The 16,812-nt window shown below is 38.5% G+C and overlaps 1 protein-coding gene across 2 annotated transcripts in view; it reads right to left on the reverse strand.

Annotated features, from left to right (window-relative positions):
- Nucleotides 1-15,878, reverse strand: part of LOC139448061 (remodeling and spacing factor 1-like) — a 31,266-nt gene extending 15,388 nt beyond the window's left edge. For both annotated transcript variants that reach the window (XM_071229563.1, XM_071229562.1), the window contains exons 1-7: nucleotides 15,734-15,878; nucleotides 10,924-11,018; nucleotides 10,047-10,139; nucleotides 7,015-7,143; nucleotides 6,824-6,900; nucleotides 5,461-5,534; nucleotides 844-3,851 (exon numbers count right to left, since the gene is read on the reverse strand). In XM_071229563.1, the coding sequence (XP_071085664.1) occupies nucleotides 844-3,851; nucleotides 5,461-5,534; nucleotides 6,824-6,900; nucleotides 7,015-7,143; nucleotides 10,047-10,139; nucleotides 10,924-11,018; nucleotides 15,734-15,878 (3,621 nt within the window). The remainder of the gene's footprint in view (nucleotides 1-843; nucleotides 3,852-5,460; nucleotides 5,535-6,823; nucleotides 6,901-7,014; nucleotides 7,144-10,046; nucleotides 10,140-10,923; nucleotides 11,019-15,733) is intronic.
- Between the last annotated feature and the right edge of the window lie 934 nt (nucleotides 15,879-16,812).

A 16,812-nucleotide genomic window follows, 5' to 3' on the forward strand; every position in this document is an offset into this window, starting at 1 on the left:
ACTGGTCACACATCAACTAAAGTCACAGTTGTCACACATCAACTAAAGTCACAGTTGTCACACATCAATTAAAGTCACAGTGGTCACACATCAACTAAAGTCACAGTGGTCACACATCAACTAAAGTCACAGTGGTCACACATCAACTAAAGTCACACAGGTCACACATCAATTAAAGTCACACAGGTCACACATCAACTAAAGTCACAGTGGTCACACATCAACTAAAGTCACACTGGTCACACATCAACTAAAGTCACACTGGTCACACATCAACTAAAGTCACACAGGTCACACATCAACTAAAGTCACACTGGTCACACATCAACTAAAGTCACAGTGGTCTCACATCAACTAAAGTCACACAGGTCACACATCAGTCACACTGGTCACACATCAACTAAAGTCACAGTTGTCACACATCAACTAAAGTCACACAGGTCAAACATCAATTAAAGTCACAGTGGTCACACATCAACTAAAGTCACAGTGGTCACACATCAACTAAAGTCACACAGGTCACACATCAATTAAAGTCACACAGGTCACACATCAACTAAAGTCACAGTGGTCACACATCAACTAAAGTCACACTGGTCACACATCAACTAAAGTCACACTGGTCACACATCAACTAAAGTCACACTGGTCACACATCAACTAAAGTCACACAGGTCTCACATCAACTAAAGTCACAGTGGTCACACATCAACTAAAGTCACAGTGGTCACACATCAACTACAGCCACTTTTGGTTGCCTTCAAAGACATGGATTATTTGGGAATTAGTCTTCAAGAAAATACAAAGCTAAATCACATAGAAATCTGTGCATCTAATTCTTACTTGAGTCTTGTCTCCGTTTGTAACAACAGGATCTGGTGCTGCTGCTCCTCTTCCCCGCCCTCGTACACTTCCCCCTCTTGCTGCTCTTCCTCCTCGACCTTTACCTCCTTTCACCCTACTGAGGGGCACATCTTCACTATCACTCTCTGATGAAGACACATTTCCTTTTCGCTTTGCCCTTGACCTTTGGCCACCACGACTTCTGGATGCACCTCGTTTTGCTTTCTTTCCAGTTGGTTCCTTTGAGCCACGATCAGCTGTTCTTTTCACGCCTCTTCCTCCTTTCCGCTTCATTGAATTCTCCTTATTATGATCATAGTCTTCGGTATCAGAATCATCATTACCATCCTTCAACTTCCGAGCAGTTTTAGTTTTACCAGGTGTATCTTTAGAATTTTCACTATCTAAGGAACCATTTTCTGCAGCCTCAGATTCTTTTGGCACCGTCCTTTTTCTAGCTGAGCGCCGTGAAGGTAAATTTTCCAGGTCCTCATATTTATCTGGCATCTTCCTGGCTCGTCGAGAACTTCTGGTTGGTGTTGGTCGTGGTTTTACTTCAGGTACAGATCTTTTCCTAGACTCTTCCTTCTTATCTTCCTTTGTGTCTTCATCCTTTTCTGAATCTTCATCCTTCTCATCTTCATCGGAACCCTTTCTATTCTTTTCCTTCTTTGATCTACGTTTGGCTCTAGAAACATTTTCTTTGGATGTGACAGTTTCTTCCTCATCTTCATCACAGCTTCCATCAACATCTTTGTCTTTGGAAGGCTTATCTGTCTTTTTACTATGTTTAACAGCTTTTTTTCTCTTTCCCTTAACGGTTTCTTGAACATCTGGACTATGATCAACACTATCGCTTCCATTATCTTCTTTATCACTAACAGAACCATCCTTATTGTCTCTGTCCTCTTTGGGAGAATCATCTTTACCTCTCCTTGACTTAGCTTTCTTTTTCTTATCCTTCTTATCCTTCTTACCACTATCTTTTTCTATACTGTCCTCTGCCTTTGAGCTTACACCACTTGAGTCTGTTTTAGCACTTTGAGCAGACTTCTTGGAATCAGACTTTTTGTCACTATCAACACTAGAATCTTTAGATTGTTCCTTCACTTCTGAAGTTACACAGTCTGAATCTTTAGTCTGTTTGTTTGATTCCTCTTTTTGTGCCTTACTGTCTTTGGAAGATTTGTCACAATCTTTTGAATTATCACTTTCACAATCAGTTTTTTCACTACTTATATCCCTTTTTTCTACACTTTCCTCGTTGGGTTTGATCTGTTTTTCATTGTCAGTCTGTAGTTTTCTTTTGACAGGTTCTGTCTCTTCTTCCGCTTCTCCTGAGCTGGCTATATCTTTATGTTTACCTGAAGAATCTTCTTCCTCTTTCGCTTGCTTATCTTTTGCATCTTCTAACTTCTCTTTCGCTTGTTCCTTCTTTCCTTTTGTTTCCTCTTTATCTCCTCTGATTTTGTCTTTCTTTCCATTTGTTTTTTCTTTCTTATCTTTCCTTTCATCTTTCTTATCTTTTGTTTCCTCTTTCTTATCTTTTGTTTCCTCTTTCTTATCTTTTGTTTCCTCTTTTTTATCTTTTGTTTCCTCTTTTTTATCTTTTGTTTCCTCTTTCTTATCTTTTGTTTCTTCTTTCTTATCTTTTGTTTCATCTTTCTTCACTTTCTTTTCTTCATCTTTCTTCACTTTCTTTTCTTCAGTTTCCTCCTCTTCTTTTCTTTTTTCATCTTTCTTCCCCCTACTTTCTATTATTTCCACTGTTGTTCCCTTGAGGGATACTTTGGTTGTATCCTCTTTTTCTACTTTAGAATCAGGTTTAGGGGCACTAGCTGACTTTTCTTTTTGTCCTATACACTTCGTTTCACAATCAACATTCGAAGACCTAGAATCCTTTGACTTTGAACCTGAATCTTTATTTGCTTTACTCTCATCAATAGTGTCTTTCTTTGCATCTTTTTTTCCGACAGTTTCTTGTGATTTACTATCATCGTTTACGGTTTCCACCAGATTATCTGATTTCTTGGATTTTTGATCACAGTCATTTTCAGAATTCTTCTTTTCTGTCACATCTTCTGATTTCTTTTGTGAACTATTGCTCTCAGATTTTTCCTTTGATGAATCTTTGTCAACATTACAAACCTTACCTTTACCCTTCTCATTGGATGTAACCATCTTTTTAGAAGCTTCTGAGATGTTTTTCTCAACTGTATTGGCTTCAATGTGTTTTTCACTTGAAGATTTTTTATCATCTCTCTTGGACTGTACATCAGTAGGTATACCCTTTTCTTCACCCACCTCAACACTGCTGGACTTTTCTTCAGACTTGTCTTCTTGGTCTTTCGTTGGTTTTGTTTCCTTTTTTTCTGATCTGACATCAGATTTATCTGTCTCCGTTTTCTCACTCTTATTTACAGAATGTTTGTCATGTTTATCTGAAGGGGTTTCCTTCTCTTCTGTTTTCTCTTTAAACTCCTTTCCTACATTCCCATCCTTCTTTGCCTCTGGAGAAGCTGATGATCCTGTTCCTCCTGTGTCATCTACCTTGCTCTCTGGTCTGTCGGGTCCATGTTTCTCCTGGGCTTTCTCTTCACGCGTCTTTTCAGATTTTTCATCTTTCTTTCCTTCCTGCTCCTTTTCTATCTTTTTCTCACTCTCTTTCTTCTCTGATTCCTCAGGATCTTTCGTTTTGGAATCATCACCTTTTTGTTCTTTCTTAGCATTTTCAGAGCTTTTAATCACATCATCTTCTTTGCTTGACACTGACTCCTTTTTAGATTGTGACACTTCTTGTTCTTCTTTAACAGACTTGCCTCCCTTTGCAGATTCTTCTTGGTTTTCTGGCTCTTCTTTCACTTCCTGTTTGATCTGGACATCTTCGACCTTGATCTCACTCTTCTCCAATTTCACTTTGACCTCTGACCCATCCTCATCTTCCTGTTTGAGCTCTTCCTTAATTACTGCCTCAGGACTTCCTTCTTTGCTGCTCTTTGTAGAAGATGCTGTGAACAAACATGGCAGAATTAAAGAACAGACCATGGTTGATTTGTTTTGAGAAAGTGTGATCAAATATATATAACAACACTGATCCTAAATCATTCAAATTAGCAGTTAAGCTTGTGTACTGTTTGAAGTAATAAAAAAAGAAAATGTGAAGTTTTCGCAACTAAATGTCAAAGGTCAAGTAGAACTTGAGGAACTCATTAGGTTCACTGTTAAAGGAAACAACTTTAAATACATTCATCACATGAAAGAATTGTAAAGACTGCCTCAAGAAAAATTAATGTGTGCATGCATGATCCTTTTAATGCTAAATTCAACAATATTCAAGCTACATGCTTGGTCCCCCTTAAAAAAAATCAAGTCTGATCCAGACAATCCTGTGATCAATATTATAAGCAATGATCAACGCTGTCGGGCATGTTCACACACCATCAACCAAGCCACCTGATCCATCAGCGTTAGAAATTGGCACTAGTCCTTTAGTCCTGGCCAAACTGCCCAAAAGTTAAGGTATCATAAGGACGAGTAGAAATTTGCCATTTTTAAGGATTTTGCTATATGTTATCATTATGAGGTGAGTGAGTGAGTGAGTGAGTGAGTGAGTGAGTGAGAGAGTATATGTTATCATCATAAGGTGAGAGAGTGAGTGAGTGAGTTGGGTTTAACGCCGCTTTTAACAGTATTACAGTTATATCAGTCAGCTTAATGTGGGAGGAAAGCCCGAAGTGATGCAGGTCTTAGACGTTTACCACTTCGGTGAAACCCACGAGCACGGGTATGGTGCTGACAAACCTAGAAACATAATCGAGGCGAACCGGGATTCGAAACCACAATCATAGGTTTCTGGCGTACCCACGGGACGCAACTCTGCACAGCGAATCGCAGCGCCTTAGACGACTGGGCCCCCCGTGCCCCCCTTATCATTATAAGAACTAGTAGACTAAAAGTGTTAGTTTCTACCCCTCTGCATCTTTCCTGGTTTTCATGTTATCTCACGCGGATAATTTGTATTAAAGTGGTCTTGCTGAATTGATCATTAGAACTAGGGCTGGGACGGTGAACTCGGGTACTCGGGTCAGGAGGGTACTGAGAAGGACCTGGGTACCCACAGGACCAACCAGACCCATGATTAGTCATGTGATAAATTGTTTAATAAAAATTATCTACAACTGTATGGTTACACTACATGTCACTAATTTTCGCATGTTGGTGGTGGGGTAGCCTAGTGGTTCAAGCATTGGCTCGCCACTTCGAAGGCCATGGGTACAATGTGTGAAGCCCATTTTCCGGTGTGCCCCGCCATGATGTTGCGTAAATATTGCTAAAAGCGGCGTAAAACCATTCTCACTCACTCTGACTATGTACACATTCCATCTGACCTTCATATGTTTGAATAAATGTCAGTCACCCTCAGTGTATGCATGACCAGATCGTTTTATACGTGTATCTGATTTCATTTTGACATATGGGGGGGTGGCCGGGTAGTAAATTTGGACTCGTCACAGCCCTAACTAGAACAAACATAGTTGCCAACACATACATAATCATGTTACAAGTTAACTCCTATAAATAAGACAAAGGAATAACAATGATTAAGAATAAACTCACAACTAATATCATCAAACTTTAAATCCCCTTCTTCCTTGAGCTTTGATATCAACTTGGCCAAGTCATCCCGGTTGCTGAAACAAAATAGCAATAAACATAGCCAACACATTCTTTGAAAAAGACAATGAATTGTAAAAGTTGCTAACAAATATTAAAGACTGCATGAAACAAAGTAATTCATTTGATTAGAAGCAGTCATCTTCAGTTACACAATTGTCTTGCCTGTAAAAAAACAAAAATGTTGGGGACAAGATTACCTCACTCAAACTCTTGAAATATCCTTTATAGGGTATCATGACAAAAGATAAATGAAACTATTTAGAGTGAGGTGAGATGAAATGGGGTTTAACGTCGCGTCCAAGATTATTGCACTTATATAGCGACGTGCATGCACATGTGTGTGTGTGGCTGCTTGTACTAGCCAGGACTGATGCCGATTTATAGTGCTAGCTCACTGAGATACCATGCCACAGTTTAACATGAATACCCCACTCAGACACAGTATACTGACTCCGAGCCGACCAGTCCTTGTTTTAGCCCTTAATGCCGAGCGCCAGACAGGGTAACAAGTACCAAATTTTAATGTCTTTTGGTATGATGCGGTCGGGGATCGAACACCGGACCTTCCGCTCTCCGGGCGGACGCTCTACCACTAGACCACGGAGGAGGTCTATTTAGAGTGATCTTACATAAACTACTGAATCATAATCAAGCTAAGCCATTCCTATTAAGGCATTTTAATCATTCATATCTACACAATTCTGCAGGGACATAACAAGAATATCTCTACATATTCTATGCATAAGATACAAGAAATAATTAACCAAATAACCAAATAATTAAATACATTGTTGTTTCCAGCTGCAGTCAGCAATATTCAAGCCATAACATGGCGGCCTGTGAATACTAGCAAATGGTCGGTGGCACGTAGATCCAATTTAGTTGTTTCTTCTGACAAGCAATAGACCAGCTATCTATTGTAACCCGGGTTCTCATAGGGTCAACAAACACTAGCTAGGCTTGGTTTTGTTAGTTGGTTTGTTTGTTGTTTATTGCCGTACTCAGCATATTCTAGCTATATGACAGCGGTTTGTAAATAATCAAGTCTGGACCAGACAATCCAGTGATTAATATCATGAGTATCAATCCACGCAATTTGGATCGATGACATGCATCAACCAAGTCAGCGAGCCTGACCACCCCTGATCCCATTAGTCCCCTCTTATGACAAGCATACTCGTCTTTTACGACAAGCATAGTCGCCTTTTACAGCAAGCATGGGTTGCTGAAGACCTACTCTACCCCGGTACTTCATGGGCCACTAGCTAGGCACAACAGTAGAAGCACTGTATGAAGAACTCACCAGCAGACCAGTTGCCATGTCTCACTGTCAGCATCATCCTGTTCCTCTCGGTACACCAGGAGGTTCTGGTCCTGATCCTGCAAGATGATGTCATGGTTTAGTTAGAATGGCAGTAGATTTAACATGTACACAGCCTTGGTTAGTGGATGTTGTATGACTGCAGTTACGAAAATGACGCAAGGACTACTCACCAGAAGGTACCAGTAGGCCAGGCCGTTCTTGTCCCGCCCCACTGGCTGGAAACGCATCTCCTCAGCTTTCCGCTCATTGACCTTTTCTTTGAATTTGGTGTTATAATCAAACTGGCACTCCAGCAGATTCTGAAAAATATAAACAAAATTAAATAAAGATTATCAGAAGATTTACTACTTTCTGTATCTTAAACATCATATATTTGGAAAATAAATTAAATTCAACAAGCCTTTGGCTAGGGTAAAATTATCTTAATCATACCATGTCATTCTTATAATGATAAGTGTTTCAGCAGTAATTTTGAGTGATTGAGTGAGTGAGGGTTTAACATCGCCTTGACCAGTATTCCAGTCATATCTCAGTGTGTCAGCTTGACCGGGAAGGGTGTGATGTAGGTTTCAGACAGTTACTACTTTGACAACACCCATGAGCACGGGTATGATGCTGACGAACCAAAAAATATAATTTCAACCCACAATCATAGGTTTCTGGTGCGAAAAAGGGATGTAACTCTACACAGCAAATTGCGGCACCTTAAATGACTTGGCCACCTGTGCCCCTATTATCGCGTGATAAAGTAACTTTAGAAACTGTGTATGAATATATTGTTTGTTTATCTTTGTGTTACATGGGACTAGCTTTGTTAACTTGCTTTGATTTGACCTTTTTAGTTTCCAGATTATGAACATACCACTCAAACAACCCTGCCGTAATGTATATCAATTGTAATCCCATGACAACTGCAACACTATTCGCTCAAACCTAGCAGGACCGTGACTTCGTGATATCTGGATATTTGAGATAACAATGCATGAAAATTTATACAGTAAATCAGTCAGGACTGGAGAACAAGTTCAAGATATCCGTACATTCGAGATAGCGGTGTTCGAGATAACGAGGTTCGACTGTAGTATTATGCGGATCTTTGTTTTGTTCCTTATACATATAACATATGACATTTATGAAATGGAAACACATGAGGGGAATGAACTCTTAATCATATGTCATTCTCACCATAACTGATTCTTAAGACGTCAGACTGTTAAACTCAACTTGTCCTGCAGGGCAAGTAGATATTTTTTTTGTACTAGTCCCGCAATATTTTCACTTGCCCTTTTAATTTTTATAAAGTTTTAAGTTTTTATTTCCATTTTCTGTAATTAATTTTTGCGTTGACCATAGACAGTGTAATATAATTCAGTCACCATCAGCTACGTCGCACAGCCTGTGTCTCATTTTAGATTTTTGCAGCTATACTGTTTTTTTTAAAAGAAATTTTCATTTTTTCGGCCTGTTAGAAATCAAATCATGTTTTTTATACATCAACCCCACCATTCAATATATCAGCCATTTCCCTCATAAAATCATTCGCTTTCACTGACATTAGAGCATCTGTATGCCATTTATTAATGATATGAGTGACATGTACTTTGTTATTTTTACAGTCAAACCTCAGCGTTTTGAACTTGGATGTGTCAAATTCCTGGTTGACTCGAACTCACCATTCAGTCTCTGCGAATTCCTTCAATATTTTATCATCATTTATAATCTGATACATGGAACTGGATGTGTCAAATTCCTGGTTGTCTTGAACTCACCTTTCAGTCTCTGCGAATTCCTTCAATATTTTATCATCAGTAATAATCTGATATGTCAAACTGGATGTGTCAAATTCCTGGTTGTCTTGAACTCACCTTTCAGTCTCTGCGAATTCCTTCAATATTTTATCATCAGTAATAATCTGATATGTCGAACTGGATGTGTCAAATTCCTGGTTGTCTTGAACTCACCTTTCAGTCTCTGCGAATTCCTTCAATATTTTATCATCAGTAATAATCTGATATGTCGAACTGGATGTGTCAAATTCCTGGTTGTCTTGAACTCACCTTTCAGTCTCTGCGAATTCCTTCAATATTTTATCATCAGTAATAATCTGATATGTCAAACTGGATGTGTCAAATTCCTGGTTGTCTTGAACTCACCTTTCAGTCTCAATTCGCTCAAAATTGCAGTAAAGTAACAAATGTTATATCTGAGTCACTTTCTGAGTCAAGTACAGATTCTCGTACTTTTTTGGGTTGAGCCCCGTCCAAGATTCTAACCAACACTGCCAGAGTGAGGCACCTAATCACCAGCACACAAAGTCAGCGACCTAACCCACTCAGCCACCGAAGCTTCCACTCGGTGGCTTGGTGTGATGGCGATTAGGCGCCTCACTCTGGCATTGTTGGTTCGAATCTCGGAAAGGACTCAACCCAAAAAGGTATGAAAATCTGTACTTTACTCAGAAAGTGTTATCCCAGATATAACATTTGTTACTTTTGCAATTTTGAGCGAATTAAATATTTCATAGGGCATAAAGACTATTAGGCTTAAAACTTCCTGAGCATCTGGTCTCATAGTTGAAGCTTGACATGTCTCATTTCAATCAAAACAAATTTATCCAAAATATGAATTGATACAGGTAAGTGTGTATCGTATCGTCTGAGAGTATTATTGATACATAGATTATCGTATCATCTGAAAATATTATCGCATCAATATATTGTGAATCATGACACCCCTACTACTCATTACATGATTATTCATTTATCAATCTTCAAAGAATGCTTGAATCACTCAAAGTTTCTGTTACATTTTAGAATTTGTAAACATGATAAAAGCTTTCAGCAAAATCTAAATGATAAAATGTCATAAAGTTAACAGCTGGTTAAAATGAAAGAATTGGGGGTGTACTTTAACAGGGTTAGAAATTGGCTCTAGTCCTATAGTCCTTGCCAATCTGACCAATAGTTAGAAAACGTATCATAAGGACTAGTAGACATTTGCCATTTTTAAGGGTTTTGCTATATGTTATCATTATAAGGACTAGTGGACTAAAACTGTTAGTTTCTACCACTGCTTTATCTTCTTTTGAGTAGCATATATAGGTCTTCTTGGTGACATCCTTAGATTATGGACACAAATTAAATTGATGCATTATGTTTTCTAAAAAAAGGAAGACTAGAAAGAATGCCTTAATGGTTCTCACCTTTAAAATCCTCAGTTTTGTAGAAACTTTGGCCAATCGGTAACCAATTCTCTCTATTTCCCATGCATCGACATCAGAGAAGTTGTGGCAAAACTAGGAACAAAGATATGATAGATACAGAATATTTCAAGAGAGAATTCACTGCAAACCTGTCAAACTTAGAAACTGCAATTTAAAGTATAAAATTACTGGATATTATTAATGATTTTTGGTCATAATCATCATGGTTATTGGTTTCTTAAAATTCTGTAAACCTTTTTGTCTGAGATTTCTAGAATCTCTCTTCATATACATGATAAATGAAAGTAACTTGATTGGTTGTGTATGATACTGATGATGATTATGGTTACAAATAATTATTTATAGATCAAAGGAATGATCCAACACTTTCAACAAATCTTTTACATCTCCACTACAGATAATATTGATTATTATTGATCACAGCATCAGCAACCATGGCAACAGTACAAGGAATCATCACTTACAATCAATCATCGCATTCATCAGAACATAATTATGATCATTCTGTATCATTTAAAAACAATTAAATTAATAACAATCACTGTATACCACAACATGCAAAAAACCTAATGCTAAATGTAACCCTTGTGGTAGCTGATCGGTTAATAAAGACATCTTGTCAGCCATATGTAACGAACAATGTCAGTGTTCCACATAGAAACAACATTGTGTCATAAGTGTCATGAAATGTATCTGTCTTCAAAATAAAACGGTCCGGGATCATTGATGTTTGCTGCTATGGCATTTAAATCTGGGGACTCCCTAAATTTTCAACTTTTAACATTCGAGTGACACGGACCCTTTGCTTTCGATGCTTAGGTTGGAAACAATGTGTATCATGATAGTACTACCATACCTTTACGAGTTGCCTCTCTATTCTCTCAGCAGTCACACTTGTCTTGCCAATTCTTCTCAGCAGGAATATATGTAGATCAGTTAGTACCTTATCGACTGAAATACAAAGATCATACCTCCTTACTCATCAAAACATTACATTCTATGATCACCAGAATGTACTCAAAATTCAGATCACATCATAAGTCATTGACTTATAATTTGAAATCTGCAGTGTTCATTTTAGTAGCTAAAAATGTAGGGCCTATCTGACCAACCAGTGACAAAATAATGGGGTCATTTTCCAAAGGAATGGTCATGATAAAAAAAGAAGCCAAAAGACGATTATTTTTCAGTCTGAGGCAATGCTAAACCTGTAGTGATACAGAAATAGATCCTGCAGGGATGCGTACCACAGGGCACTATTCTGGGTACAGTCCTATGTACCGGAGGGTACAGTCCTATGTACCGGAGGGTACCCAGCTAATACAAGAAGACACCATCTTCCTCAAGCTCCTCACAGTGATAGTCCGTTCGCCCCAACCATGCTTGGAGTTGAACTCGCAACTGAATGACCGTTATGTTGCCAAACAAGTGACGACTGTCGTGACGCAGAATACACTTACCGCTGATAAATTACTTTCTTTGTTTGTCAATTTGAATTTCTATTTCATTAAAAGTATCATCTTTAATTGATATAGTAAGAATGTAAGGGAGAAGTATGTTGAATTTCCTTTAGTCTGCAATCCCGAACCAATCTGATTATTAAAACAACAAAGTAAATTCATCTGGAAAACATGGTCAGTCATAAACCTTTGCAAAATCAAATATGATGGCATTCCCAAAGACAAAAAAAAATTTCAAGATTCTTGTAATGGCCGCACCCACACTGGTGGCAGCGATGTTACCGAGAGTGTAACGAAGGTGTCACGCGCTGGGAAGGAGCTTGCATCTTCCTGAGGCAAGGGAGTTAACTGACTATAAAAGTCCAGTTTCCACCCTTGCCGAACTAGGCTGGAATTACGGAGTTACATTTTGGCCTGATTAAGGAGTCTATGCATAGTCCAATAAAATATGCCTAACGAAATGGACATCCGGTTCGTAAACTGCCGTACAGATTTCCATCGATTGCAGGATGTTCAAAGCATGTGTATCGACAACTTGGTGTCAACATGGTCCACAGATACTTTCCAAATCTTTTCAAGTTTTTAATCCAGGTGCTCACATGATTCGATGCACTTTGCAAAGGAAGATTTTATCATAACATAGATCCTACTTATCAATCAGACGTCTTCACTGGGTGCTGCCATTTTGTTAGGTAGAAAATTATTGGTCAATAGGAGGGACATAGAAGGGACAGAACTTGTAATAGCCACTAGAGTCGCTATGATTGAGCCCAGAAATTCCAGTCTAGTTCAGCAAGGGTGGAAACTGGACTTTTACAGTCAGTTAACTCCCTTGCCTCGGGAAGATGAGAAGACATGTCTATTCAGAACAGTACCCTGATATAATGAAACTTATCTAGCAAGAAACATCATACAACAAATTTGTTGTACAATACATTTTTTTCTTGGAGCAAACTTCACTGCCCCTAGCAGAAAACAACAACCGAGCATTGATGGGAGTAAGTTTTTTGTAATGATTTAAACATATGACATGGAATCATGAAATCTCACGACATACTGGTGCATCGATGTATTGTTTCACCCTAAAACTTACACCAGGGACAGGGATACAAAACTAGCCAATGAAACAAAATCCATACATAATATCTCGGAACATAGATGGCCTTTGCTTAATAGTCTTGAGTGAGTTGGGTTTAACGCCGCTTTTAACAGCATTCCAGATCTATCACGGCGTGTCATCTTATTGTGGGAGGTAAGCCCGAAGTGATGCAGGTCTCAGACGTTTACCACTTCGGTGAAACCCACGAGCACGGGTATGGTGCTGACAAACCTAGAAACATAATCAGGGCCAACTGGGATTCGAACCCACAATGATAGGTTTCTGGCGTGCCCAAGGGAAGCAACTCTGCACAGCGAATCGCGGTGCCTAGATTGTCTTGAATTCAACCAACTACAATATGTAAAAGATAATCTTTATGCAAAGCCAAATTAGATGAGTGGGGTACAGTTGGCCATATTATGGTTCTTCCCTGGAAACGTGGTACCTTCTTGTATACATGACAGAACCTGGGATACTTCCCTGTGTAACCTGGCCTCACAACAATTCTTTCTGCCATAGTGACAGCAGAGCAGCACTTGAGAATCAGACCATGAAATCTGTGAAGCTATGCTTGAATTATCACATGCACCATCATTATCTATTGATCATATAAATGTGTCATTAATGCTTAATGCCACCAGCCAGTATTACACATAATAAAAGGTGATTTGTAACATTGTCTACAAGTGATAAGACTTTTATTAAGAGCCAGTCAAGCAGCATTTTTCAGGTCCTAGACAGCAATGGTCCTATCTACTGGTACTTTCAAGTTTGACAACAATTTACTCTTCACAGAGGTATTATGGGCAGGTACTGAATAGGGGTGAAACAATACAGCAAGGTCACTATACGATACGCATCTCGATACATAGATAATGCTACAATACATATCGTGATACACATATTTACGTCAACTTCTTGGAAACTTCTTGACTATAAATATTTCGGAGCATGTTCTAAAGGACAAGCAAGCTGTAGATACATGTTCATAGCTGCTATTTCTAGTTGTGAACTTGGAATGCTAATTACAACACATTTTGCGATATTTGACCAACAAAATTGTGTGTGTGTGTTCGATGATGCTTAAAATGCACCGATGTTTTGTTTCACCCCTAGTACTAGAAGGTGTAATGCAATGGGATGAAGCTTGTTCGTAACATGCTGATTACACACTGTTCGGTTCAAACATTTGTCCAATGTCAAACTTATTTCTGACGTAAAAATACCAACAAGTGGAACAGGTTGTACATGGTGTAGTTGATAATTCCCATGTGATAATTGAAAAAGGATTCTAAGATGACACAAACTATAAAGTAAACACTGTTTTAGCAGGGTTTATAATTAACAAAATCTGACACAAAGTTGTAATTCAGGAAGGATCAGTGACATTTCCTTGTTGACTACCATTGTTATCATTAGGTAGATGACAACTCTATAGCAGATAATGATTGAGGTCTGGTGGAAATAAAAATTTTACATCCTAAATTTTGACAGGTAGATAGATAAAACAACTTGATATTAACGATCAAACAGAAGATGACAGTGAAATTATCTCGCCTCAAGTAACAAAACTGTCTGAGGTGCCTTCTCAGTGTTGTCAAGATAGAGCTCTCTTGAGAAATGTATGTTTTGATGATAAACATGATATATGTGTGTTCAAGCAATATAACATGTTTGATTGTAGATTCAAATTCACAATGACAGCCTTAGAAAATTTTCTTTAAGTAAAATACTAGTCCAGTGGACTAGTATAAACCTTATTTCACTAGTCCTCAGATTTTGTAGCTAGACCTGCTTGAAAAGAGATAATAATGTTTAGTATTCAGTTCCAATTTGCGGTCCTACTAAATAATGTCCGGGAGCGTCCAGGCAATGCCAGGGAGCATCCTAGCGAAAGATACTAAATAATAAAGTATATTCTATATGATTGTGTTCTTGTATCAATTATGATAAAGTGTCATTTATGAGGGTGCCAACCCCCTCCTCCCTTGAATCACGAATACCATCTAATTTTTCGTCTGAGTCTCATTGCTCACTTCTGAATCCTGAATACTATTTTACATAAATCTAAAAAGCATCGAGAAAAAGTGTACATACATCAGTATGATCACTATCCTTTCTAAATGATAAATCTGCGTACCAAATATGATTATATTTATTTCAAACTGACCCGGTGGTCGTAACTTAGTCTTTACATATATTCAAACTGAGAAAGACACGTTTTATTGACTGACTGCACTGTATTATTTAACTCCCGTACATCTGATGAAACCTTCCGGACGTTAAATAGTATGGACCTCCAATTTGTAGCAAAACTGAAGCATTGTGAACCGGTTCAGAATTATAACCCTCAAATGCTAAACAGCAATAAGGAACTATCATCATTGGTCTTTAATTATCTCTTCTGAACACTCTCACCCTGAGAAGAGTACTCTCTTATCTCATTCCACCCATACAGAGTTACATGCCCCTGGATTAAGTTATATAGGATTTATCAGAATGTTGTAAGCAGTCAATTGAAAACATCATGCCCAGTTGCAATGCATGAAATGCTCCTGTACCTTAAAGACACATCAAATATCCAAAGCTGTAAACTGAACTTAAATATAAACTGACTAGCCAGAAGGCCTAATGTTTACATCAAGAAGTGAAACAAACAAAACAGACACAAGGGAATACATCAGTGTCCCACAAGCCATATTTAGGAAAACAAAATTGACTGATTGATGCCTACTTTTTGCATAATACTGATATCTTGGCGAGCATAGAATAAAAGCATGTAATCTGAACTAGAACGAATGCTATCTTGCTTTTCACAAATCACATGCTGTCGTATGTTTGGTATGGCTCAAATTATCTGTGACACTGACAGTGCCAGTAAAACCACACAATTAGAAACAGACACAGGAAACATCACACATGTTTTGTATAGTATATTGGAGTCTTCTTTTAGTTTTAATGCACTCTTATGTCACATTTTACCGAGTGAAAAAAGTAAGTATTTGTTGATGATACTGGAAAGCGTCTTTGGTCATGAAATTTCAGAATAAAAATTGGGATGCTCATAAATAAAGTTTGGTGTGCAATATGCAAATGCGGTTTCTTACCAGTTTTGTTATCTTCGATAAAAATTTGAAGATCTGTAAAAGAAATTTCTGGCAACCCCAAAGCATCGCTGTGCTTGTCCAGAAACGAGCAAATCACAGCAAAGTTGGGGTCATTGTGGCAAACGCTATCTACAGCGGTCGCCATCTTGATTATGCTAATGAACAATGAAAGCTATCAAATGTCTGGCAGTTAACCAGCCTTGATTCCTAAAAAATACAACTGAAAAAAATAGTTTTGTATTTATATGTCGAAATCCTGCTTCATGTATAAAATATAAATGCAACATCGTAAATAACGCAATTTACTTGGATACATAAGCGCGGCTTTAAAAGTACAACCATCTGCATAACTTTGTAAACAAAGAGGGACCGGTAGATGGCGTGGGTGACCTCAGGTGCCTGGTGGCTAAAAATAGCTTACCTACGCTTGCATTGTCTGGTGTGGCGCAAGGTTTGGGTCCATTTGTGACGCCGTCTCGGTGGCGATCGTACATAACGCAAGAATGACATTTATGTGAAAGTCTTTGAAATACTTGAAGTCTTGTTTTAACACTAGTTGCTTCCAGTTTGAATTGAAATACTGGAACATTATGAAAATGTTGTCCGTAAGCCACTTGTAAGAAGCGTCGGATGTGTTATGGGAGCAACTCTATATAGTCTAGGCAGAGACCATATATAATACCTGCATGGAACAAATGGTATGAGAGGAAATGTGCTAAACATCTTGAAAGATAAATTAAGAGTTTCGATCCAGATCTCGAATTCCTACAGGGCTGCACCCCCCCCCCCCCCCCCCCCCCCCCCCCCCCTCTTTTATTTCATGATATCAATAATTCATTCGCTTATGGATGTCACAAATTTTACTTTGTCAATAGAATGTAAGTTGTATTTTAAATTTAGATATCGTCATGTTCAGATTGGTGCACAGTGCAGAGAGCGTCTGCCAAGAGAGAGGACGAATAGGGTTCGATCCTCTGATCACCTCCGTGGTGTAGTGGACACAGCGTCTGGTTGGTGGTTCGATCCCCCGACAGCATCCGTGGCGTCGTGGATATAGAGCGTGTGCCCGGAGAGCGGAA

Source organism: Haliotis cracherodii, unplaced genomic scaffold (genome assembly GCF_022045235.1).
Source record: "Haliotis cracherodii isolate W230 unplaced genomic scaffold, xgHalCrac1.p SCAF_7, whole genome shotgun sequence".
Lineage (NCBI taxonomy): Eukaryota > Metazoa > Mollusca > Gastropoda > Lepetellida > Haliotidae > Haliotis > Haliotis cracherodii.